A 26801-nucleotide genomic window follows, 5' to 3' on the forward strand; every position below is an offset into this window, starting at 1 on the left:
TCTAACCCCGTGCTGTCCCTGTCCTGGGAGTGTTTGATGGGGACAGTGTAGAGGAAGCTTTACTCTGTATCTAGCCCCGTGCTGTACCTGTCCTGGGAGTGTTTGATGGGGACAGTGTAGAGGGAGCTTTACTCTGTATCTAACCCCGTGCTGTACCTGTCCTGGGAGTGTTTGATGGGGGCAGTGTCGAGGGAGCTTTACTCTGTATCTAACCCCGTGCTGTCCCTGTCCTGGGAGTGTTTGATGGGGACAATGTAGAGGGAGCTTTACTCTGTATCTAACCCCGTGCTGTACCCGTCCAGGGAGGGTTTGATGGTGACAGAACAGAGGGAGCTATACTCTGGATCAAACCCCGTGCTACCCCTGTCCTGGGAGTGTTTGATGGGGACAGTGTCGAGGGAACTTTACTCTGTATCGAACCCCGTGCTGTACCTGTCCTGGGAGTGTTTGATCGGGACAGTGTAGAGGGAGCTTTAGTCTGTATCTAACCCCGTGCTGTACCTGTCCTCGGAGTGTTTGATGGGGACAGTGTAGAGGGACCTTTACTCTGTATCTAACCCCGTGCTGTACCTGTCCTGGGAGTGTTTGATGGGGCAGTGTAGAGGGAGCTTTACTCTGTATCTAACCCCGTGCTGTACCTGTCCTGGGAGTGTTTGATGGGGACAGTGTAGAGGGAGCTTTACTCTGTATCTAACCCCGTGCAGTACCTGTCCTGGGAGTGTTTGATGGGGGCAGTGTCGAGGGAGCTTTACTCTGTATCTAACCCCGTGCTGTCCCTGTCCTGGGAGTGTTTGATGGGGACAGTGTCGAGGGAGCTTTACTCTGTATCTAACCCCGTGTTGTACCTGTCCTGGGAGTGTTTGATGGGGACAGTGTCGAGGGAGCTTTACTCTGTATCTCACCCCGTGCTGTCCCTGTCCTGGGAGTGTCTGATGGGGGACAGTGTAGAGGGAGCTTTACTCTGTATCTAACCTCATGCTATACCTGTCCTTGGAGTGTTTGATGGGGGACAGTGTAGAGGGAGCTTTACTCTGTATCTAACCCCGTGCTGTACCTGTCCTGGGAGTGTTTGATGGGGGACAGTGTAGAGGGAGCTTTACTCTGTATCTAACCCCGTGCTGTACCTGTCCTGGGAGTGTTTGATGGGGACAGTGTAGAGGGAGCTTTACTCTGTATCTAACCCCGTGTTGTACCTGTCCTGGGAGTGTTTGATGGGGGACAGTGTAGAGGAAGCTTTACTCTGTATCTAACCCCGTGCTGTATCTGTCCTGGGAGTGTTTGATGGGGGACAGTGTAGAGGAAGCTTTACTCTGTATCTAACCCCGTGCTGTACCTGTCCTGGGAGTGTTTGATGGGGACAGTGTAGAGGGAGCTTTACTCTGTATCTAACCCCGTGCTGTCCCTGTCCTGGGAGTGTTTGATGGGGACAGTGTAGAGGGAGCTTTACTCTGTATCTAACCCCGTGCTGTACCTGTCCTGGGAGTGTTTGATGGGGACAGTGTAGAGGGAGCTTTACTCTGTATCTAACCCCGTGCTGTCCCTGTCCTGGGGGTGTTTGCCGGGGACAGTTTTGTGTATAAGTTCCTCACCAATCCAGGATTCTGCAGCCCTTCCGAGCTGCCACTTTCCTCAGAAGTTTGCACGTGTCTGTTTGCCTCCTGGCATTGGATCAGGATGCGGTTCACGGAGCTCATGGCAGCCTCACGGCAGAGCGCCATGAGATCGGCACCCACATACCCTGGAGTCAGGTGGGCCAGGTGGCCAAAGTCAAATGATTCTGGCAACTTCAGTTTCCGACACAAAGTCCTCAAGATCCTGTTAGATATTTGAGAAATTATAATAAGTGACTGGGGGAACGTCCTTACTCACGTGCTGTACAATTCTCCCACTGGCACAATGGGGGACATATTAACAGCACAATACTGTGGATGCTGCAATCTGGAACACAAACAGAAAACGCTGGAACATCTCAGCAGGTCTGACAGCCTCTGTGGAGAGAGAATCGAGCCAACGCTTCCAGTCTGGATGACTGCTCTGGTGTCTGACAAAGAGTCATCCAGACACAAGACCTGTTCTCTCTCCACAGAGGCTGCCAGAGCTGCCGAGATGATTCAGGTATTTAACCCATCAGAGACTCCGCCATTAACCCAACCACCATCAACACAGACCACCAGGGGAGTCCATTAACCACCGGGGAGTCCATTAACCACCAGGGGGAGTCCATTAACCACCGGGGGAGTCCATTAACCACCAGGGGGAGTCCATTAACCACCAGGGGGAGTCCATTAACCACCAGGGGATGTCCATTAACCACTGGGGGGGGAGTCCATTCACCACCAGGGGAGTCCATTCACCACCGGGGGAGTCCATTAACCACTGGGGGGGGAGTCCATTCACCACCAGGGGAGTCCATTCACCACCGGGGGAGTCCATTAACCACTGGAGGGGGGGGGGAGTCCATTCACCACCAGGGGATGTCCATTAACCACTGGGGGGGGGGGGAGTCCATTCACCACCAGGGGAGTCCATTCACCACCGGGGGAGTCCATTAACCACTGGGGGGGGGGAGGGGAGTCCATTAACCACGGGGGGGGGGGGGGGGGGGGGGGGTGGAGTCCATTAACCACCGGGGGAGTCCATTAACCACCGGGGGAGTCCATTAACTACCGGGGAGGGGAGGGGGGGGGAGAGTCCATTAACCACCAGGGGATGTCCATTAACCACCAGGGATGTCCATTAACCACCAGGGATGTCCATTAACCACCGGGGGATGTCCATTAACCACCGGGGGAGTCCATTAACCACCAGGTGAGTCCATTAACCACCGGGGGAGTCCATTAACCACCAGGGGAGTCCATTAACCAGCAGGGGAGTCCATTCACCACCAGGGGAGTCCATTCACCACCAGGGGAGTCCATTCACCACCGGGGGAGTCCATTAACTACCGGGGGGAGTCTGTTAACCACCAGGAGAGTTCACGAGCCACCGGGGGGTGTCCATTAACCACTGAGGGTTGTCCATTAACCACCGAGGGGGATTCCATTAACCAACGGGGGGAGTGCATTAACCACCAGGGGGAGTCTGTTAACCATCGGGGGTGGGGTGGGTGGTCTGTTTACCATTGCGGGCGGTGGAAGTGTCCATTAGCCACTGGGGGAGGGGGGTACGTTAACCACCGGGGTGGTGGTCACTAAATTGTCTTCTTGCGGGTGAACAGAAGAATTGAGGTACTCACTGTTCCCGGGCTCCCTCACTGGGAATTCCCACACAGATCTCCCGGTCAAAGCGCCCAGCCCGGCGGAGTGCGGGGTCCAAAGAGTCAGGCCTGTTTGTCGCTCCAATCACCAAGACCTGAACGCTGCTCTCCAGATTGTTCAGATCTGCAACAGGAGAGGAAAGGAGTCTGGGTAAATCCGACCCAGCACAGTGATCATCCTACTACCCAGATACCCCCCAATACCCCCTGATACCCCCAATACCCCCAGATACCCCCACACTGATACCCCCAGATACCCCCACACTGATACCCACAATACCCCCAGATACCCCCACACTGATACCCCCAATACCCCCAGATACCCCCACACTGATACCCCCAATACCCCCACACTGATACCCCCAATACCCCCACACAGATACCCACAATACCCCCAGATACCCCCACACTGATACCCACAATACCCCCAGACACCCCCACACTGATACCCCCAATACCCCGATACCCCCAATACCCCCAGATACACCCACACTGATACCCCCAGATACCCACACACTGATACCCCCAATACCCCCAGATACCCCCACACTGATACCCCCAATACCCCCAGATACCCCCACACTGATATCCCCAATACCCCCACACTGATACCCACAAAAACCCAGATACCCCCCAACATCCCCAGATACCCACAATACCCCCAGATACCCCCACACTGATACCCCCAACACCCCCACACTGATACCCACAATACCCCGATACCCCAACACTGATACCCCCAATACCCCCAGATACCCCCACACTGATACCCCCAATACCCCAGATACCCCCACACTGATACCCACAACACCCCAGATACCCCCACACTGATACCCACAATACCCCCAGACACCCCCACACTGATACCCCCACACTGATACCCCCAGATACCCACACACTGATACCCCCAATACCCCCAGACACCCCCACACTGATACCCCCAATACCCCCAGATACCCCCACACTGATACCCCCAAAACCCCCAGACACCCCCACACTGATACCCACAATACCCCAGACACCCCCACACTGATACCCCCAATACCCCCACACTGATACCCACAATACCCCAGATACCCCCACACAGATACCCCCAGATACCCCCACACTGATACTCCCAAAACCCCCAGACACCCCCACACTGATACCCACAATACCCCAGACATCCCCACACTGATACCCACAATACCCCCAGATACCCCCACACTGATACCCCCAGACACTCCCACACTGATACCCCCAATACCCCCAGACTCCCCCACATTGATACCCCCAATACCACCAGATACCCCCACACTGATACCCACAACACCCCAGATACCCCCACACTGAAACCCACAACACCCCAGATACCCCCACACTGATACCCACAAAAACCCAGATACCCCCACACTGATACCCACAATACCCCCAGATACCCCCACACTGATACCCACAAAAACCCAGATACCCCCCAACATCCCCAGATTCCCCCAGATACCCACACACTGATACCCACAATACCCCCAGATACCCCCACACTGATACCCACAAAAACCCAGATACCCCCCAACATCCCCAGATACCCACACACTGATACCCCCAATACCCCCAGATACCCCCACACTGATACCCCCAATACCCCCAGATACACCCACACTGATACCCACAAAAACCCAGATACCCCCCAACATCCCCAGATACCCACAATACCCCCAGCTACCCCCACACTGATACCCCCAATACCCCGATACCCCCACACTGATACCCCCAATACCCCCAGATACCCACACACTGATACCCCCAATACCCCCAGATACCCCCACACTGATACCCACAATAGCCCCAGATCCCCCCAGACTGATACCCACAATACCCCGATACCCCCACACTGATACCCCCAATACCCCCAGACACCCCCACACTGATACCCCCAAAACCCCCAGACACCCCCACACTGATACCCACAATACCCCCAGACACTCCCACACTGATACCCCCAATACCCCCAGATACCTCCACACTGATACACCCAATACCCCCAGATACCCCCACACTGATACCCCCAGATACCCCCAGACACTCCCACACTGATACCCCCAATACCCCCAGACTCCCCCACATTGATACCCCCAATACCCCCAGATACCCCCACACTGATACCCACAACACCACAGATACCCCCACACTGAAACCTACAACACCCCAGATACCCCCACACTGATACCCACAAAAACCCAGATACCACCACACTGATACCCACAAAAACCCAGATACCCCCCAACATCCCCAGATACCCACACACTGATACCCACAATACCCCCAGATACCCCCACACTGATACCCCCAATACCCCCAGATACCCTCACACTGATACCCCCAATACCCCCAGACACCCCCACACTGATACCCACAAAAACCCAGATACCCCCCAACATCCCCAGATACCCCCAGATACCCACACACTGATACCCACAATACCCCCAGATACCCCCACACTGATACCCCCAATACCCCCAGATACCCACACACTGATACCCACAATACCCCCAGATACCCCCACACTGATACCCACAAAAACCCAGATACCCCCAACATCCCCAGATACCCCCAGATACCCACACACTGATACCCCCAATACCCCCAGATACCCCCACACTGATACCCCCAATACCCCCACACTGATACCCCCAATACCCCCAGATACCCCCACACTGATACCCACAAAAACCCAGATACCCCCCAACATCCCCAGATACCCACAATACCCCGATACCCCCACACTGATACCCTCAATACCCCCAGACACCCCACACTGATACCCCCCATACCCCCAGATACCCCCACACTGATACCCACAACACCCCCAGATACCCCCACATTGATACCCACAATACCCCCAGATACGCCCACACTGAAAGCCACAACACCCCCAGATACCCCCACACTGATACCCACAATACCCCCAGATACCCCCACACTGATACCCCCAATACCCCCAGACACCCCCACACTGATACCCCCAATACCCCCACACTGATACCCACAACACCCCCAGATACCCCCACACTGATACCCCCAATACCCCCACACTGATACCCACAACACCCCCAGATACCCCCACACTGATACCCCCAATACCCCCAGATACCCACAATACCCCCAGATACCCCCACACTGATACCCACAATACCCCGATACCCCCAAACTGATACCCCCAATACCCCCAGATACCCACAATAGCCCCAGATACCCCCTCACTGATACCCACAACACCCCAGATACCCCCACACTGATACCCGCAATACCCCCAGATACCCACAACACCCCAGATATCCCCACACTGATACCCACAATACCCCCAGATACTCCCACACTGATACCCCCAATACCCCCACACTGATACCCCCAATACCCCCAGACACCCCCACAATGATACCCCCCATACCCCCAGATACCCCCACACTGATACCCACAACACCCCCAGATACCCCCACACTGAAAGCCACAACACCCCCAGATACCCCCACACATATACCCACAATACCCCCAGATACCCCCACACTGATACCCACAATACCCCCAGATACCCCCACACTGAAAGCCACAACACCCCCAGATACCCCCACACATATACCCACAATACCCCCAGATACCCCCACACTGATACCCCCAATACCCCCAGACACCCCCACACTGATACCCCCAATACCCCCACACTGATACCCACAACACCCCCAGATACCCCCACACTGATACCCCCAATACCCCCACACTGATACCCACAACACCCCCAGATACCCCCACACTGATACCCCCAATACCCCCAGATACCCACAATACCCCCAGATACCCCCACACTGATACCCACAATACCCCGATACCCCCAAACTGATACCCCCAATACCCCCAGATACCCACAATAGCCCCAGATACCCCCTCACTGATACCCACAACACCCCAGATACCCCCACACTGATACCCGCAATACCCCCAGATACCCACAACACCCCAGATATCCCCACACTGATACCCACAATACCCCCAGATACTCCCACACTGATACCCCCAATACCCCCACACTGATACCCCCAATACCCCCAGACACCCCCACAATGATACCCCCCATACCCCCAGATACCCCCACACTGATACCCACAACACCCCCAGATACCCCCACACTGAAAGCCACAACACCCCCAGATACCCCCACACATATACCCACAATACCCCCAGATACCCCCACACTGATACCCACAATACCCCCAGATACCCCCACACTGAAAGCCACAACACCCCCAGATACCCCCACACATATACCCACAATACCCCCAGATACCCCCACACTGATACCCACAATACCCCCAGATACCCCCACACTGAAAGCCACAACACCCCCAGATACCCCCACACATATACCCACAATACCCCCAGATACCCCCACTGATACCCACAATACCCCCAGATACCCCCAGATACCCACAATACCCCCACACTGATACCCCCAATACCCCCAGACACCCCCACACTGATACCCCCAATACCCCCAGATACCCCCACACTGATACCCACAACAACCCCAGATACCCCCACACTGAAAGCCACAACACCCCCAGATACCCCCACACTGTTACCCACAATACCCCCAGATACCCCCAGATACCCACAATACCCCCAGATACCCCCACACTGATACCCCCAATACCCCCAGATACCCCCACACTGATACCCCCAATACCCCCAGACACCCCCACACTGATACCCCCAATACCCCCAGATACCCCCACACTGATACCCCCAAAACCCCCAGACACCCCCACACTGATACCCACAATACCCCAGACACCCCCACACTGATACCCCCAATACCCCCACACTGATACCCACAATACCCCAGATACCCCCACACTGATACCCCCAGATACCCACACACTGATACCCCCAATACCCCCAGACACCCCCACACTGATACCCCCAAAACCCCCAGACACCCCCACACTGATACCCACAATACCCCAGACATCCCCACACTGATACCCACAATACCCCCAGATACCCCCACACTGATACCCCCAGACACTCCCACACTGATACCCCCAATACCCCCAGACTCCCCCACATTGATACCCCCAATACCACCAGATACCCCCACACTGATACCCACAACACCCCAGATACCCCCACACTGAAACCTACAACACCCCAGATACCCCCACACTGATACCCACAAAAACCCAGATACCCCCACACTGATACCCACAAAAACCCAGATACCCCCCAACATCCCCAGATACCCACAATAACCCAGATACCCCCCAACATCCCCAGATACCCACAATACCCCCAGATACCCCCACACTGATACCCCCAATACCCCGATACCCCCACACTGATACCCCCAATACCCCCAGATACCCACACACTGATACCCCCAATACCCCGATACCCCCACACTGATACCCCCAATACCCCCAGATACCCCCACACTGATACCCACAAAAACCCAGATACCCCCCAACATCCCCAGATACCCCCAGATACCCACACACTGATACCCACAATACCCCCAGATACCCCCACACTGATACCCACAAAAACCCAGATACCCCCCAACATCCCCAGATACCCACACACTGATACCCCCAATACCCCCAGATACCCCCACACTGATACCCCCAATACCCCCAGATACACCCACACTGATACCCACAAAAACCCAGATACCCCCCAACATCCCCAGATACCCACAATACCCCGATACCCCCACACTGATACCCCCAATACCCCCAGATACCCACACACTGATACCCCCAAAACCCCCCAGATACCCCCACACTGATACCCACAATAGCCCCAGATCCCCCCAGACTGATACCCACAATACCCCGATACCCCCACACTGATACCCCCAATACCCCCAGACACCCCCACACTGATACCCACAATACCCCCAGACACTCCCACACTGATACCCCCAATACCCCCAGATACCCCCACACTGATACACCCAATACCCCCAGATACCCCCACACTGATACCCCCAGATACCCCCACACTGATACACCCAATACCCCCAGATACCTCCACACTGATACCCCCAATACCCCCAGACACTCCCACACTGATACCCCCAATACCCCCAGACTCCCCCACATTGATACCCCCAATACCCCCAGATACCCCCACACTGATACCCACAACACCACAGATACCCCCACACTGAAACCTACAACACCCCAGATACCCCCACACTGATACCCACAAAAACCCAGATACCACCACACTGATACCCACAAAAACCCAGATACCCCCCAACATCCCCAGATACCCCCAGATACCCACACACTGATACCCACAATACCCCCAGATACCCCCACACTGATACCCCCAATACCCCCAGATACCCACACACTGATACCCACAATACCCCCAGATACCCCCACACTGATACCCACAAAAACCCAGATACCCCCAACATCCCCAGATACCCCCAGATACCCACACACTGATACCCCCAATACCCCCAGATACCCCCACACTGATACCCCCAATACCCCCAGATACCCCCACACTGATACCCACAAAAACCCAGATACCCCCCAACATCCCCAGATACCCACAATACCCACAGATACCCCCACACTGATACCCCCGTTACCCCCAGATACCCCCACACTGATACCCCCAATACCCACAGATGCTCCCACACTGATACCCACAATAGCCCCAGATACCCCCAGACTCATACCCACAATACCCCGATACCCCCACACTGATACCCTCAATACCCCCAGACACCCCACACTGATACCCCCCATACCCCCAGATACCCCCACACTGATACCCACAACACCCCCAGATTCCTCCCACACTGATACCCACAATACCCCCAGATACGCCCACACTGAAAGCCAGAACACCCCCAGATACCCCCACACTGATACCCACAATACCCCCAGATACCCCCACACTGATACCCCCAATACCCCCAGACACCCCCACACTGATACCCCCAATACCCCCACACTGATACCCACAACACCCCCAGATACCCCCACACTGATACCCCCAATACGCCCAGATACCCACAATACCCCCAGATACCCCCACACTGATACCCACAATACCCCGATACCCCCAAACTGATACCCCCAATACCCCCAGATACCCACAATAGCCCCAGATACCCCCACACTGATACCCACAACACCCCAGATACCCCCACACTGATACCCGCAATACCCCCAGATACCCACAACACCCCCAGATATCCCCACACTGATACCCACTATACCCCCAGATACTCCCACACTGATACCCCCAATACCCCCACACTGATACCCCCAATACCCCCAGACACCCCCACAATGATACCCCCCATACCCCCAGATACCCCCACACTGATACCCACAACACCCCCAGATACCCCCACACTGAAAGCCACAACACCCCCAGATACCCCCACACATATACCCACAATACCCCCAGATACCCCCACACTGATACCCACAATACCCCCAGATACCCCCAGATACCCACAATACCCCCACACTGATACCCCCAATACCCCCAGACACCCCCACACTGATACCCCCAATACCCCCAGATACCCCCACACTGATACCCACAACACCCCCAGATACCCCCACACTGAAAGCCACAACACCCCCAGATACCCCCACACTGATACCCACAATACCCCCAGATACCCCCACACTGATACCCACAATACCCCCAGATACCCCAGATACCCACAATACCCCCACACTGATACCCCCAGATACCCCCACACTGATACCCACAATACCCCCAGATACCCCAGATACCCACAATACCCCCAGATACCCCCACACTGATACCCCCAATACCCCCAGATAACCCCACACTGATACCCACAACACCCCCTGATACCCCCACACTGATACCCACAATACCCCCAGATACCCCCACACTGATACCCCCAATACCCCCAGATAACCCCACACTGATACCCACAACATCCCCAGATACCCCCACACTGATACCCACAATACCCCGAGATACCCCCAGATACCCACAATACCCCCACAGATACCCACAACACCCCCACAGATACCCCCACACTGATGCCCACAATACCCCCAGATACCCACAATACCCCCACACTGATACCCACAACACCCCCAGATACCCCCACACTGATGCCCACAATACCCCCAGATACCCCCACACTGATACCCACAACACCCCCAGATATCCCCACACTGAAACCTACAATATCCCCAGATATCCCCACACTGATACCCACAACACCCCCAGATACCCCCACACTGATACCCACAACACCCCAGATACCCCCAGACTGATACCCACAATACCCCAGATACCCCCACACTGATACCCACAATACCCCAAGATACCCCCACACTGATACCCCCCATACCGCCAGATACACCCACACTGAAACCCACAACACCCCCAGATATCCCCACACTGAAACCTACAATACCCCCAGATATCCCCACACTGATACCCACAACACCCCCAGATACACCCACACTGATACCCACAACACCCCCAGATACCCCCACACTGATACCCACAACACCCCCAGATACCCCCACACTGGTACCCACAATACCCCTAGATATCCCCACACTGATACCCACAATACCCCGAGATACCCACACACTGATACCCACAATACCCCGAGATACCCACACACTGATACCCACAATACCCCCAGATGCCCCCAGACTGATACCCACAATACCCCAGCAAATACACTCCCTACCCCCACCCTAAACCCAGATACCCCCAGCAAATACACTCCCTCCCCCCACCCTAAACCCAGATACCCCCAGCAAATACACTCCCTACCCTCACCCTAAACCCAGATACCCCCAGCAAATACACTCCCTACCCCCACCCTAAACCCAGATACCCCCAGCAAATACACTCCCTACCCCCACCCTAAACCCAGATACCCCCAGCAAGTACACTCCCTACCCCCACCCTAAACCCAGATACCCCCAGCAAATACACTCCCTACCCGACCCTAAACCCAGATACCCCCAGCAAATACACTCCCTACCCTCACCCTAAACCCAGATACACCCAGCAAATACACTCCCTACCCTCACCCTAAACCCAGATACCCCCAGCAAATACACTCCCTACCCCCACCCTAAACCCAGATACCCCCAGCAAATACACTCCCTACCCCCACCCTCAACCCAGATACCCCCAGCAAATACACTCCCTACCCTCACCCAAAACCCAGATACCCCCAGCAAATACACTCCCTCCCCCCACCCTAAACCCAGATACCCCCAGCAAATACACTCCCTACCCCCACCCTAAACCCAGATACCCCCAGCAAATACACTCCCTACCCCCACCCTAAACCCAGATACCCCCAGCAAATACACTCCCTACCCCGACCCTAAACCCAGATACCCCCAGCAAATACACTCCCTACCCCCACCCTAAACCCAGATACCCCCAGCAAATACACTCCCTACCCCGACCCTAAACCCAGATGCCCCCAGCAAATACACTCCCGACCCCCACCCGAAACCCAGATACCCCCAGCAAATACACTCCCTCCCCCGACCCTCACACCCAGATACCCCCAGCAAATACACTCCCTCCCCCGACACTAAACCCAGATACCCCCAGCAAATACACTCCCTCCCCCCACCCTAAACCCAGATACCCCCAGCAAATACACTCCCTACCCCGACCCTAAACCCAGATACCCCCAGCAAATACACTCCCTACCCTCACCCTAAACCCAGATACCCCCAGCAAATACACTCCCTACCCCGACGCTAAACCCAGATACCCCCAGCAAATACACTCCCTACCCCCACCCTAAACCCAGATACCCCCAGCAAATACACTCCCTACCCCGACCCTAAACCCAGATACCCCCAGCAAATACACTCCCTACCCCCACCCTAAACCCAGATACCCCCAGCAAATACACTCCCTCCCCCCACCCTAAACCCAGATACCCCCAGCAAATACACTCCCTACCCCGACCCTAAACCCAGATACCCCCAGCAAATACACTCCCTACCCTCTCCCTAAACCCAGATACCCCCAGCAAATACACACCCTACCCCGACCCTAAACCCAGATACCCCCAGCAAATACACTCCCTACCCCCACTCTAAACCCAGATACCCCCAGCAAATACACTCCCTACCCCGACCCAAAACCCAGATACCCCCAGCAAATACACTCCCTACCCCCACCCTAAACCCAGATACCCCCAGCAAATACACTCCCTACCCCAACCCTAAACCCAGATACCCCCAGCAAATACGCTCCCTACCCCCACCCTAAACCCAGATACCCCCAGCAAATACACTCCCTACCCCCACCCTAAACCCAGATACCCCCAGCAAATACACTCCCTACCCCCACCCTAAACCCAGATACCCCCAGCAAATACACTCCCTCCCCCCACCCTAAACCCAGATACCCCCAGCAAATACACTCCCTACCCCCACCCTAAACCCAGATACCCCCAGCAAATACACTCCCTACCCCGACCCTCACACCCAGATACCCCCAGCAAATACACTCCCTACCCCCACCCTAAACCCAGATACCCCCAGCAAATACACTCCCTACCCCGACCCTAAACCCAGATACCCCCAGCAAATACACTCCCTACCCCCACCCTAAACCCAGATACCCCCAGCAAATACACTCCCTACCCCCACCCTAAACCCAGATACCCCCAGCAAATACACTCCCTACCCCCACCCTAAACCCAGATACCCCCAGCAAATACACTCCCTACCCGACCCTAAACCCAGATACCCCCAGCAAATACACTCCCTACCCTCACCCTAAACCCAGATACACCCAGCAAATACACTCCCTACCCTCACCCTAAACCCAGATACCCCCAGCAAATACACTCCCTACCCCCACCCTAAACCCAGATACCCCCAGCAAATACACTCCCTCCCCCCACCCTAAACCCAGATACCCCCAGCAAATACACTCCCTACCCTCACCCTAAACCCAGATACCCCCAGGAAATACACTCCCTACCCCCACCCTAAACCCAGATACCCCCAGCAAATACACTCCCTCCCCCGACCCTAAACCCAGATACCCCCAGCAAATACACTCCCTCGCCCGACCCTAAACCCAGATACCCCCAGCAAATACACTCCCTACCCCCACCCTAAACCCAGATACCCCCAGCAAATACACTCCCTACCCCCACCCTAAACCCAGATACCCCCAGCAAATACACTCCCTACCCCGACCCTAAACCCAGATACCCCCAGCAAATACACTCCCTACCCCCACCCTAAACCCAGATACCCCCAGCAAATACACTCCCTACCCCGACCCTAAACCCAGATACCCCCAGCAAATACACTCCCTACCCCCACCCTAAACCCAGATACCCCCAGCAAATACACTCCCTACCCCGACCCTCACACCCAGATACCCCCAGCAAATACACTCCCTACCCCGACCCTAAACCCAGATACCCCCAGCAAATACACTCCCAACCCCCACCCTAAACCCAGATACCCCCAGCAAATACACTCCCTCCCCCGACCCTAAACCCAGATACCCCCAGCAAATACACTCCCTCCCCCCACCCTAAACCCAGATACCCCCAGCAAATACACTCCCTACCCCGACCCTAAACCCAGATACCCCCAGCAAATACACTCCCTACCCCCACCCTAAACCCAGATACCCCCAGCAAATACACTCCCTCCCCCGACCCCCACTCCCAGATACCCCCAGCAAATACACTCCCTACCCCCACCCTAAACCCAGATACCCCCAGCAAATACACTCCCTACCCCCACCCTAAACCCAGATACCCCCAGCAAATACACTCCCTACCCCGACACTCAACCCAGATACCCCCAGCAAATACACTCCCTACCCCCACCCTAAACCCAGATACCCCCAGCAAATACACTCCCTCCCCCGACCCCCACACCCAGATACCCCCAGCAAATACACTCCCTACCCCCACCCTAAACCCAGATACCCCCAGCAAATACACTCCCTACCCCCACCCTAAACCCAGATACCCCCAGCAAATACACTCCCTACCCCCACCCTAAACCCAGATACCCCCAGCAAATACACTCCCTACCCCCACCCTAAACCCAGATACCCCCAGCAAATACACTCCCTACCCCGACCCTAAACCCAGATACCCCCAGCAAATACACTCCCTACCCCCACCCTAAACCCAGATACCCCCAGCAAATACACTCCCTACCCCCACCCTAAACCCAGATACCCCCAGCAAATACACTCCCTACCCCCACCCTAAACCCAGATACCCCCAGCAAATACACTCCCTACCCCCACCCTAAACCCAGATACCCCCAGCAAATACACTCCCTACCCTGACCCTAAACCCAGATACCCCCAGCAAATACACTCCCTCCCCCGACCCTCACACCCAGATACCCCCAGCAAATACACTCCCTCCCCCGACCCTAAACCCAGATACCCCCAGCAAATACACTCCCTACCCCCACCCTAAACCCAGATACCCCCAGCAAATACACTCCCTACCCTGACCCTAAACCCAGATACCCCCAGCAAATACACTCCCTCCCCCCACCCTAAACCCAGATACCCCCAGCAAATACACTCCCTACCCCGACCCTAAACCCAGATACCCCCAGCAAATACACTCCCTACCCCCACCCTAAACCCAGATACCCCCAGCAAATACACTCCCTACCCCCACCCTAAACCCAGATACCCCCAGCAAATACACTCCCTACCCCCACCCTAAACCCAGATACCCCCAGCAAATACACTCCCTACCCCCACCCTAAACATAGATACCCCCAGCAAATACACTCCCTACCCCCACCCTAAACCCAGATACCCCCAGCAAATACACTCCCTACCCCCACCCTAAACCCAGATACCCCCAGCAAATACACTCCCTCCCCCGATCCTCACACCCAGATACCCCCAGCAAATATACTCCCTACCCCCACCCTAAACCCAGATACCCCCAGCAAATACACTCCCTACCCCGACCCTAAACCCAGATACCCCCAGCAAATACACTCCCTACCCGCACCCTAAACCCAGATACCCCCAGCAAATACACTCCCTACCCTGACCCTAAACCCAGATACCCCCAGCAAATACACTCCCTACCCCGACCCTCTCACCCAGATACCCCCAGCAAATACACTCCCTACCCCCACCCTAAACCCAGATACCCCCAGCAAATACACTCCCTACCCCCACCCTAAACCCAGATACCCCCAGCAAATACACTCCCTACCCCCACCCTAAACCCAGATACCCCCAGCAAATACACTCCCTACCCCCACCCTAAACCCAGATACCCCCAGCAAATACACTCCCTACCCCCACCTTAAACCCAGATACCCCCAGCAAAAACACTCCCTACCCCCACCTTAAACCCAGATACCCCCAGCAAATACACTCCCTACCCCGACCCCCCTCGCAGGCGCTGGAGGCGCGCTCCCCGCTCCCCGCTCCCCGCTGCCCGCGCGGGGCTCACTCACTGTCAGCCGCACATTCCTGGGAACTGAGACTCACCATCCAGGCAGCTGAGCAGCTGAGCCACAATCCGACGTTCCATGTCCTTGGATGCAACTTCCCGTTTGGGAGAAATGGCGTCGATCTCATCGATAAAGATGATGCAGGGAGCCTGGACCTAGGAACAGAGCCCGGTGTCAACTACAAACACAGCAGTAATGGAGACAGGACAGTCCCAGCGCCCGGGGACAGGCCCAGCGCCCGGGGACAGGCCCAGCGCCCGGGGACAGGCCCAGCGCCCGGGGACAGGCCCAGCGCCCGGGGACAGGCCCAGCGCCCGGGGACAGGCCCAGCGCCCGGGGACAGAGCCAGCGCCCGGGGACAGACCCAGCGCCCGGGGACAGGCCCAGCGCCCGGGGACAGGCCCAGCGCCCGGGGACAGGCCCAGCGCCCGGGGACAGGCCCAGCGCCCGGGGACAGACCCAGCGCCCGGGGACAGTCCCAGCGCCCGGGGACAGACCCAGCGCCCGGGGACAGACCCAGCGCCCGGGGACAGACCCAGCGCCCGGGGACAGTCCCAGCGCCCGGGGACAGGCCCAGCGCCCGGGGACAGGCCCAGCGCCCGGGGACAGGCCCAGCGCCCGGGGACAGGCCCAGCGCCCGGGGACAGGCACAGCGCCCGGGGACAGGCACAGCGCCCGGGGACAGGCACAGCGCCCGGGGACAGAGCCAGCGCCCGGGGACAGGCACAGCGCCCGGGGACAGACCCAGCGCCCGGGGACAGAGCCAGCGCCCGGGGACAGAGCCAGCGCCCGGGGACAGAGCCAGCGCCCGGGGACAGAGCCAGCGCCCGGGGACAGAGCCAGCGCCCGGGGACAGAGCCAGCGCCCGGGGACAGGCACAGCGCCCGGGGACAGACCCAGCGCCCGGGGACAGGCCCAGCGCCCGGGGACAGGCCCAGCGCCCGGGGACAGGCACAGCGCCCGGGGACAGGCACAGCGCCCGGGGACAGGCACAGCGCCCGGGGACAGAGCCAGCGCCCGGGGACAGGCCCAGCGCCCGGGGACAGAGCCAGCGCCCGGGGACAGAGCCAGCGCCCGGGGACAGGAACAGCGCCCGGGGACAGACCCAGCGCCCGGGGACAGGCCCAGCGCCCGGGGACAGGCCCAGCGCCCGGGGACAGGCACAGCGCCCGGGGACAGGCACAGCGCCCGGGGACAGGCACAGCGCCCGGGGACAGAACCAGCGCCCGGGGACAGGCACAGCGCCCGGGGACAGAGCCAGCGCCCGGGGACAGAGCCAGCGCCCGGGGACAGAACCAGCGCCCGGGGACAGGCACAGCGCCCGGGGACAGAGCCAGCGCCCGGGGACAGAACCAGCGCCCGGGGACAGGCACAGCGCTCGGGGACAGGCACAGCGCCCGGGGACAGACCCAGCGCCCGGGGACAGAGCCAGATCCCGGGGACAGAGCCAGCGCCCGGGGACAGAGCCAGCGCCCGGGGACAGAGCCAGCGCCCGGGGACAGAGCCAGCGCCCGGGTTCAGAGCCAGCGCCCGGGGACAGAGGCAGCGCCCGGGGACAGAGGCAGCGCCCGGGGACAGAGCCAGCGCCCGGGGACAGAGCCAGCGCCCGGGGACAGTCCCAGCGCCCGGGGACAGACCCAGCGCCCGGGGACAGACCCAGCGCCCGGGGACAGACCCAGCGCCCGGGGACAGTCCCAGCGCCCGGGGACAGGCCCAGCGCCCGGGGACAGGCCCAGCGCCCGGGGACAGGCCCAGCGCCCGGGGACAGGCCCAGCGCCCGGGGACAGGCCCAGCGCCCGGGGACAGGCACAGCGCCCGGGGACAGGCACAGCGCCCGGGGACAGAGCCAGCGCCCGGGGACAGGCACAGCGCCCGGGGACAGACCCAGCGCCCGGGGACAGAGCCAGCGCCCGGGGACAGAGCCAGCGCCCGGGGACAGAGCCAGCGCCCGGGGACAGAGCCAGCGCCCGGGGACAGAGCCAGCGCCCGGGGACAGGCACAGCGCCCGGGGACAGACCCAGCGCCCGGGGACAGGCCCAGCGCCCGGGGACAGGCCCAGCGCCCGGGGACAGGCACAGCGCCCGGGGACAGGCACAGCGCCCGGGGACAGAGCCAGCGCCCGGGGACAGGCCCAGCGCCCGGGGACAGAGCCAGCGCCCGGGGACAGAGCCAGCGCCCGGGGACAGGAACAGCGCCCGGGGACAGACCCAGCGCCCGGGGACAGGCCCAGCGCCCGGGGACAGGCCCAGCGCCCGGGGACAGGCCCAGCGCCCGGGGACAGGCACAGCGCCCGGGGACAGAGCCAGCGCCCGGGGACAGAACCAGCGCCCGGGGACAGGCACAGCGCCCGGGGACAGAGCCAGCGCCCGGGGACAGAACCAGCGCCCGGGGACAGAACCAGCGCCCGGGGACAGGCACAGCGCCCGGGGACAGAGCCAGCGCCCGGGGACAGAACCAGCGCCCGGGGACAGGCACAGCGCTCGGGGACAGGCACAGCGCCCGGGGACAGACCCAGCGCCCGGGGACAGAGCCAGCGCCCGGGGACAGAGCCAGCGCCCGGGGACAGAGCCAGCGCCCGGGGACAGAGCCAGCGCCCGGGGACAGAGCCAGCGCCCGGGGACAGAGGCAGCGCCCGGGGACAGAGGCAGCGCCCGGGGACAGAGCCAGCGCCCGGGGACAGAGCCAGCGCCCGGGGACAGAGCCAGCGCCCGGGGACAGAGCCAGCGCCCGGGGACAGAGCCAGCGCCCGGGGACAGAGCCAGCGCCCGGGGACAGAGCCAGCGCCCGGGGACAGAGCCAGCGCCCGGGGACAGAGCCAGCGCCCGGGGACAGAGCCAGCGCCCGGGGACAGACACAGCGCCCGGGGACAGAGCCAGCGCCCGGGGACAGAGCCAGCGCCCGGGGACAGAGCCAGCGCCCGGGGACAGACCCAGCGCCCGGGGACAGACCCAGCGCCCGGGGACAGAGCCAGCGCCCGGGGACAGAGCCAGCGCCCGGGGACAGAGCCAGCGCCCGGGGACAGAGCCAGCGCCCGGGGACAGACACAGCGCCCGGGGACAGACACAGCGCCCGGGGACAGAGCCAGCGCCCGGGGACAGAGCCAGCGCCCGGGGACAGACACAGCGCCCGGGGACAGACACAGCGCCCGGGGACAGGCCCAGCGCCCGGGGACAGGCCCAGCGCCCGGGGACAGACACAGCGCCCGGGGACAGACACAGCGCCCGGGGACAGGCCCAGCGCCCGGGGACAGAGCCAGCGCCCGGGGACAGGCCCAGCGCCCGGGGACAGACACAGCGCCCGGGGACAGACACAGCGCCCGGGGACAGAGCCAGCGCCCGGGGACAGAGCCAGCGCCCGGGGACAGAGCCAGAGCCCGGGGACAGAGCCAGCGCCCGGGGACAGGCCCAGCGCCCGGGGACAGACACAGCGCCCGGGGACAGACACAGCGCCCGGGGACAGGCCCAGCGCCCGGGGACAGAGCCAGCGCCCGGGGACAGGCCCAGCGCCCGGGGACAGACACAGCGCCCGGGGACAGACACAGCGCCCGGGGACAGAGCCAGCGCCCGGGGACAGAGCCAGCGCCCGGGGACAGAGCCAGCGCCCGGGGACAGGCCCAGCGCCCGGGGACAGACACAGCGCCCGGGGACAGACACAGCGCCCGGGGACAGAGCCAGCGCCCGGGGACAGAGCCAGCGCCCGGGGACAGGCCCAGCGCCCGGGGACAGAGCCAGCGCCCGGGGACAGAGCCAGCGCCCGGGGACAGACACAGCGCCCGGGGACAGGCCCAGCGCCCGGGGACAGAGCCAGCGCCCGGGGACAGAGCCAGCGCCCGGGGACAGAGCCAGCGCCCGGGGACAGACACAGCGCCCGGGGACAGAGCCAGCGCCCGGGGACAGACACAGCGCCCGGGGACAGACACAGCGCCCGGGGACAGGCCCAGCGCCCGGGGACAGAGCCAGCGCCCGGGGACAGAGCCAGCGCCCGGGGACAGAGCCAGCGCCCGGGGACAGAGCCAGCGCCCGGGGACAGAGCCAGCGCCCGGGGACAGAGCCAGCGCCCGGGGACAGAGCCAGCGCCCGGGGACAGAGCCAGCGCCCGGGGACAGAGCCAGCGCCCGGGGACAGAGCCAGCGCCCGGGGACAGACACAGCGCCCGGGGACAGAGCCAGCGCCCGGGGACAGAGCCAGCGCCCGGGGACAGAGCCAGCGCCCGGGGACAGAGCCAGCGCCCGGGAACGAGCCAGCGCCCGGGGACAGACACAGCGCCCGGGGACAGAGCCAGCGCCCGGGGACAGAGCCAGCGCCCGGGGACAGGCCCAGCGCCCGGGGACAGAGCCAGCGCCCGGGGACAGACACAGCGCCCGGGGACAGAGCCAGCGCCCGGGGACAGAGCCAGCGCCCGGGGACAGAGCCAGCGCCCGGGGACAGACACAGCGCCCGGGGACAGAGCCAGCGCCCGGGGACAGAGCCAGCGCCCGGGGACAGAGCCAGCGCCCGGGGACAGACACAGCGCCCGGGGACAGACACAGCGCCCGGGGACAGACACAGCGCCCGGGGACAGAGCCAGCGCCCGGGGACAGAGCCAGCGCCCGGGGACAGAGCCAGCGCCCGGGGACAGGCACAGCGCCCGGGGACAGGCCCAGCGCCCGGGGACAGAGCCAGCGCCCGGGGACAGAGCCAGCGCCCGGGGACAGACACAGCGCCCGGGGACAGGCCCAGCGCCCGGGGACAGAGCCAGCGCCCGGGGACAGAGCCAGCGCCCGGGGACAGAGCCAGCGCCCGGGGACAGAGCCAGCGCCCGGGGACAGAGCCAGCGCCCGGGACAGAGCCAGCGCCCGGGGACAGAGCCAGCGCCCGGGGACAGACCCAGCGCCCGGGGACAGAGCCAGCGCCCGGGGACAGAGCCAGCGCCCGGGGACAGAGCCAGCGCCGGGGACAGAGCCAGCGCCCGGGGACAGAGCCAGCGCCCGGGGACAGACACAGCGCCCGGGGACAGAGCCAGCGCCCGGGGACAGAGCCAGCGCCCGGGGACAGACACAGCGCCCGGGGACAGAGCCAGCGCCCGGGGACAGAGCCAGCGCCCGGGGACAGAGCCAGCGCCCGGGGACAGACACAGCGCCCGGGGACAGAGCCAGCGCCCGGGGACAGAGCCAGCGCCCGGGGACAGACACAGCGCCCGGGGACAGAGCCAGCGCCCGGGGACAGAGCCAGCGCCCGGGGACAGAGCCAGCGCCCGGGGACAGACACAGCGCCCGGGACAGACACAGCGCCCGGGGACAGACACAGCGCCCGGGGACAGACACAGCGCCCGGGGACAGACACAGCGCCCGGGGACAGAGCCAGCGCCCGGGGACAGAGCCAGCGCCCGGGGACAGACACGCGCCCGGGGACAGACACAGCGCCCGGGGACAGAGCCAGCGCCCGGGGACAGACACAGCGCCCGGGGACAGGCCCAGCGCCCGGGGACAGAGCCAGCGCCCGGGGACAGAGCCAGCGCCCGGGACAGACACAGCGCCCGGGGACAGACACAGCGCCCGGGGACAGAGCCAGCGCCCGGGGGACAGACACAGCGCCCGGGACAGACACAGCGACCGGGGGACAGACACAGCGACCGGGACAGACACAGCGGCCCGGGGACAGAGCCAGCGCCCGGGGACAGAGCCAGCGCCCGGGGACAGACACAGCGCCCGGGGACAGAGCCAGCGCCCGGGGACAGAGCCAGCGCCCGGGGACAGACACAGCGCCCGGGGACAGAGCCAGCGCCCGGGGACAGGCCCAGCGCCCGGGGACAGAGCCAGCGCCCGGGGACAGACACAGCGCCCGGGGACAGAGCCAGCGCCCGGGGACAGAGCCAGCGCCCGGGGACAGAGCCAGCGCCCGGGGACAGAGCCAGCGCCCGGGGACAGACACAGCGCCCGGGGACAGAGCCAGCGCCCGGGGACAGACACAGCGCCCGGGGACAGACACAGCGCCCGGGGACAGAGCCAGCGCCCGGGGACAGAGCCAGCGCCCGGGGACAGAGCCAGCGCCCGGGGACAGACACAGCGCCCGGGGACAGAGCCAGCGCCCGGGGACAGAGCCAGCGCCCGGGGACAGAGCCAGCGCCCGGGGACAGAGCCAGCGCCCGGGGACAGAGCCAGCGCCCGGGGACAGAGCCAGCGCCCGGGGACAGAGCCAGCGCCCGGGGACAGAGCCAGCGCCCGGGGACAGAGCCAGCGCCCGGGGACAGAGCCAGCGCCCGGGGACAGGCCCAGCGCCCGGGGACAGAGCCAGCGCCCGGGGACAGAGCCAGCGCCCGGGGACAGGCCCAGCGCCCGGGGACAGAGCCAGCGCCCGGGGACAGAGCCAGCGCCCGGGGACAGAGCCAGCGCCCGGGGACAGAGCCAGCGCCCGGGGACAGAGCCAGCGCCCGGGGACAGACACAGCGCCCGGGGACAGACACAGCGCCCGGGGACAGACACAGCGCCCGGGGACAGAGCCAGCGCCCGGGGACAGAGCCAGCGCCCGGGGACAGGCACAGCGCCCGGGGACAGACACAGCGCCCGGGGACAGAGCCAGCGCCCGGGGACAGAGCCAGCGCCCGGGGACAGGCCCAGCGCCCGGGGACAGGCCCAGCGCCCGGGGACAGGCACAGCGCCCGGGGACAGAGCCAGCGCCCGGGGACAGACACAGCGCCCGGGGACAGAGCCAGCGCCCGGGGACAGAGCCAGCGCCCGGGGACAGGCACAGCGCCCGGGGACAGAGCCAGCGCCCGGGGACAGAGGCAGCGCCCGGGGACAGAGCCAGCGCCCGGGGACAGAGCCAGCGCCCGGGGACAGGCACAGCGCCCGGGGACAGAGCCAGCGCCCGGGGACAGAGCCAGTGCCCGGGGACAGAGCCAGCGCCCGGGGACAGAGCCAGCGCCCGGGGACAGAGCCAGCGCCCGGGGACAGAGCCAGCGCCCGGGGACAGACACAGCGCCCGGGGACAGGCCCAGCGCCCGGGGACAGAGCCAGCGCCCGGGGACAGACACAGCGCCCGGGGACAGGCACAGCGCCCGGGGACAGAGCCAGCGCCCGGGGACAGGCACAGCGCCCGGGGACAGAGCCAGCGCCCGGGGACAGAGCCAGCGCCCGGGGACAGACACAGCGCCCGGGGACAGACACAGCGCCCGGGGACAGAGCCAGCGCCCGGGGACAGAGCCAGCGCCCGGGGACAGAGCCAGCGCCCGGGGACAGGCACAGCGCCCGGGGACAGACACAGCGCCCGGGGACAGAGCCAGCGCCCGGGGACAGAGCCAGCGCCCGGGGACAGAGCCAGCGCCCGGGGACAGAGCCAGCGCCCGGGGACAGGCACAGCGCCCGGGGACAGAGCCAGCGCCCGGGGACAGACACAGCGCCCGGGGACAGACCCAAAGCCCACCTGGTTACTGCCCCATACCCACCCTTCTGCCCGGCGCCTACCCGCTCACTGCCCCCTGCCCTGTGCACAGCCAGCTGCCCACCCCCCCGCCTGGCAGGGAGATCCAAACAGCTGGCGTGAGGAGGGGGAGACAGAGGGTGGAGGGGGGAGAGAGAGGGTGGAGGGGGAGACAGAGGGTGGAGGGGGAGACACAGGGTGGAGGGGGAGACAGAGGGTGGAGGGGGCGACACAGGGTGGAGGGGGAGACAGAGGGTGGAGGGGGAGACAGAGGGTGGAGGGGGAGACAGAGGGTGGAGGGGAGACAGAGGGTGGAGGGGGAGACACAGGGTGGAGGGGGAGACAGAGGGTGGAGGGGGAGACAGAGGGTGGAGGGGGAGACACAGGGTGGAGGGGGAGACACAGGAGGTGGAGGGGGAGGACACAGGGTGGAGGGGAGACGAGGGTGGAGGGGAGACAGAGGGTGGAGGGGGAGACAGAGGGTGGAGGGGAGACAGAGGGTGGAGGGGGAGACAGAGGGTGGAGGGGGAGACAGAGGGTGGAGGGGGAGACAGAGGGGGAGGGGAGACAGAGGGTGGAGGGGGACGACAGAGGGGTGGAGGGGGAGAGAGAGGGTGGAGGGGGAGAGAGAGGGTGGAGGGGGAGACACAGGGTGGAGGGGGAGACACAGGGTGGAGGGGGAGACAGAGGGTGGAGGGGGAGACAGAGGGTGGAGGGGGAGACAGAGGGTGGAGGGGGAGAGAGAGGGTGGAGGGGGAGAGAGAGGGTGGAGGGGAAGGAGGGAAAAGTGGAATCTGTGAACGAAACAGAAACACTCACCACTGCCTCTTCGAACAAGTCTCGGAGCTTCTGCTCAGACTCCCCGGACACACCCGACACTATCTCAGTGGCAGCAACTTTCAGCATGGGAAGATCCAACTCCTGCAGGAGATCGGTGACAGTCAGGGTCAGAGCGAAAAGCGCCGGGATCGGGGCGGCAGCCACCCGGTGTCCCGGCGGCACGCGCCCGGGGCCGTCGGCGACACGCGCCCGGGGTCCTGGCGACACGCGCCCGGGGCCGTCGGCGACACGCGCCCGGGGTCCTGGCGACACGCGCCCGGGGCCGTGAGCGACACGCGCCCGGGGCCGTGAGCGACACGCGCCCGGGGCCGTGAGCGACACGCGCCCGGGGCCGTGAGCGACACGCGCCCGGGGCCGTGAGCGACACGCGCCCGGGGCCGCGGCGACACGCGCCCGGGGTCCGCGGCGACACGCGCCCGGGGTCGCGGCGACACGCGCCCGGGGTCGCGGCGCCACGCGCCCGGGGTCGCGGCGCCACGCGCCCGGGGTCGCGGCGACACGCGCCCGGGGTCACGGCGACACGCGCCCGGGGTCACGGCGACACGCGCCCGGGGTCACGCGCCCGGGGTCACGCGCCCGGGGTCACGGCGACACGCGCCCGGGGTCACGGCGACACGCGCCCGGGGTCGCGGCGACACGCGCCCGGGGTCGCGGCGACACGCGCCCGGGGTCGCAGCGACACATGATCCACCATAGTCAGCACAGAGCAGTCACCCAACCAGAGAGCAGCTGAGTGTCAGAGAAATCCTTCCACACTGCAGTCCCGTGGGGCAGGGTGGGACGTCCTGTATCTCTTCCTGCCCACCCCCCCCCCCCCCCCCCCCCGCAGGGTGGGACGTCCTGTATGTCTTCCTGCCCCCCCCACCCCCCCGCAGGGTGGGACGTCGTGTATCTCTTCCTGCCCCCCCCAACCCCCGCAGGGTGGGACGTCCTGTATCTCTTCCCGCCCCCCCCCCCAGCAGTGCTGCCCAAACACAGCCCCACACCCAGGGTAACAGCTCCCACAGCAAATGGCTTCATTTCTGCCTCTTACCCCAACAATGGCCTGAGCCAACAGTGTCTTCCCACAGCCTGGGGGTCCGTGTAAGAGGAATCCTCGCGGTGGTACCACACCCAGCTGCTGGTACACCTCAGGGTGCCGCATGTGAAGCAGCAACTGGCAAATTGCCTGGAAAACAATGAGGATAAGACCATGAGCTCACCACGTTCCTCCCACGTCTCACGCTTCTGAGTCACTCTCTCTCAGCCCTGTGCTTCTCTCCTGGGTGTGCGAGTGAGTGATCAATGGGTCACAACCCTCACCGGCCTCCTCTCTCCACCCATGTATCCCCCTGTTCCTCAATCATCACCCCTCCCTGTCACCCCCTCCACCTGACATCCTCGGGAAGCTAGTGTTGAACTTGCAGGGGCCCTGGCAGACATATTTAAAATGTCAGTATTCACGGGGGAGGTGCCGGATGATTGGAGGGTGGCTCATGTTGTTCCGTTGTTTAAAAAAGGTTCCAAAAGAAATCCGGGAAATTATAGGCCAGTAAGTTTGACGTCGGTGGTGGGCAAGTTATTGGAAGGTGTGATAAGGGATAGGATCTACAAATATTTGGGTAGACAGGGACTTATTAGGGAGAGTCAACATGGCTTTGTGCGTGGTAGGTCATATTTGACCAATCTATTAGAGTTTTTCGAGGAGGTTACCAGGAAAATGGATGAAGGGAAGGCGGTGGATGTTGTTGACCTGGATTTCAGCAAGGCCTTTGACAAGGTCCCTCATGGGAGGTTAGTTAGGAAGGTTCA

General features: G+C 62.7%; 1 protein-coding gene across 1 annotated transcript in view; it reads right to left on the bottom strand.

The window, feature by feature from the left end:
- LOC144487832 (nuclear valosin-containing protein-like) overlaps nt 1–26333 on the bottom strand; it is a gene marked incomplete at its 3' end in the record, with an annotated part of 118302 nt that extends 91969 nt beyond the window's left edge. Inside the window, exons 1-6 of the mRNA XM_078205906.1 lie at nt 26313–26333; nt 26044–26178; nt 24990–25091; nt 16811–16928; nt 3236–3380; nt 1590–1815 (exon numbers count right to left, since the gene is read on the bottom strand). Coding sequence (XP_078062032.1) covers nt 1590–1815; nt 3236–3380; nt 16811–16928; nt 24990–25091; nt 26044–26178; nt 26313–26333 — 747 coding nt within the window. The remainder of the gene's footprint in view (nt 1–1589; nt 1816–3235; nt 3381–16810; nt 16929–24989; nt 25092–26043; nt 26179–26312) is intronic.
- Between the last annotated feature and the right edge of the window lie 468 nt (nt 26334–26801).

This window comes from Mustelus asterias, unplaced genomic scaffold, assembly GCF_964213995.1.
Source record: "Mustelus asterias unplaced genomic scaffold, sMusAst1.hap1.1 HAP1_SCAFFOLD_1071, whole genome shotgun sequence".
Taxonomy (NCBI): domain Eukaryota; kingdom Metazoa; phylum Chordata; class Chondrichthyes; order Carcharhiniformes; family Triakidae; genus Mustelus; species Mustelus asterias.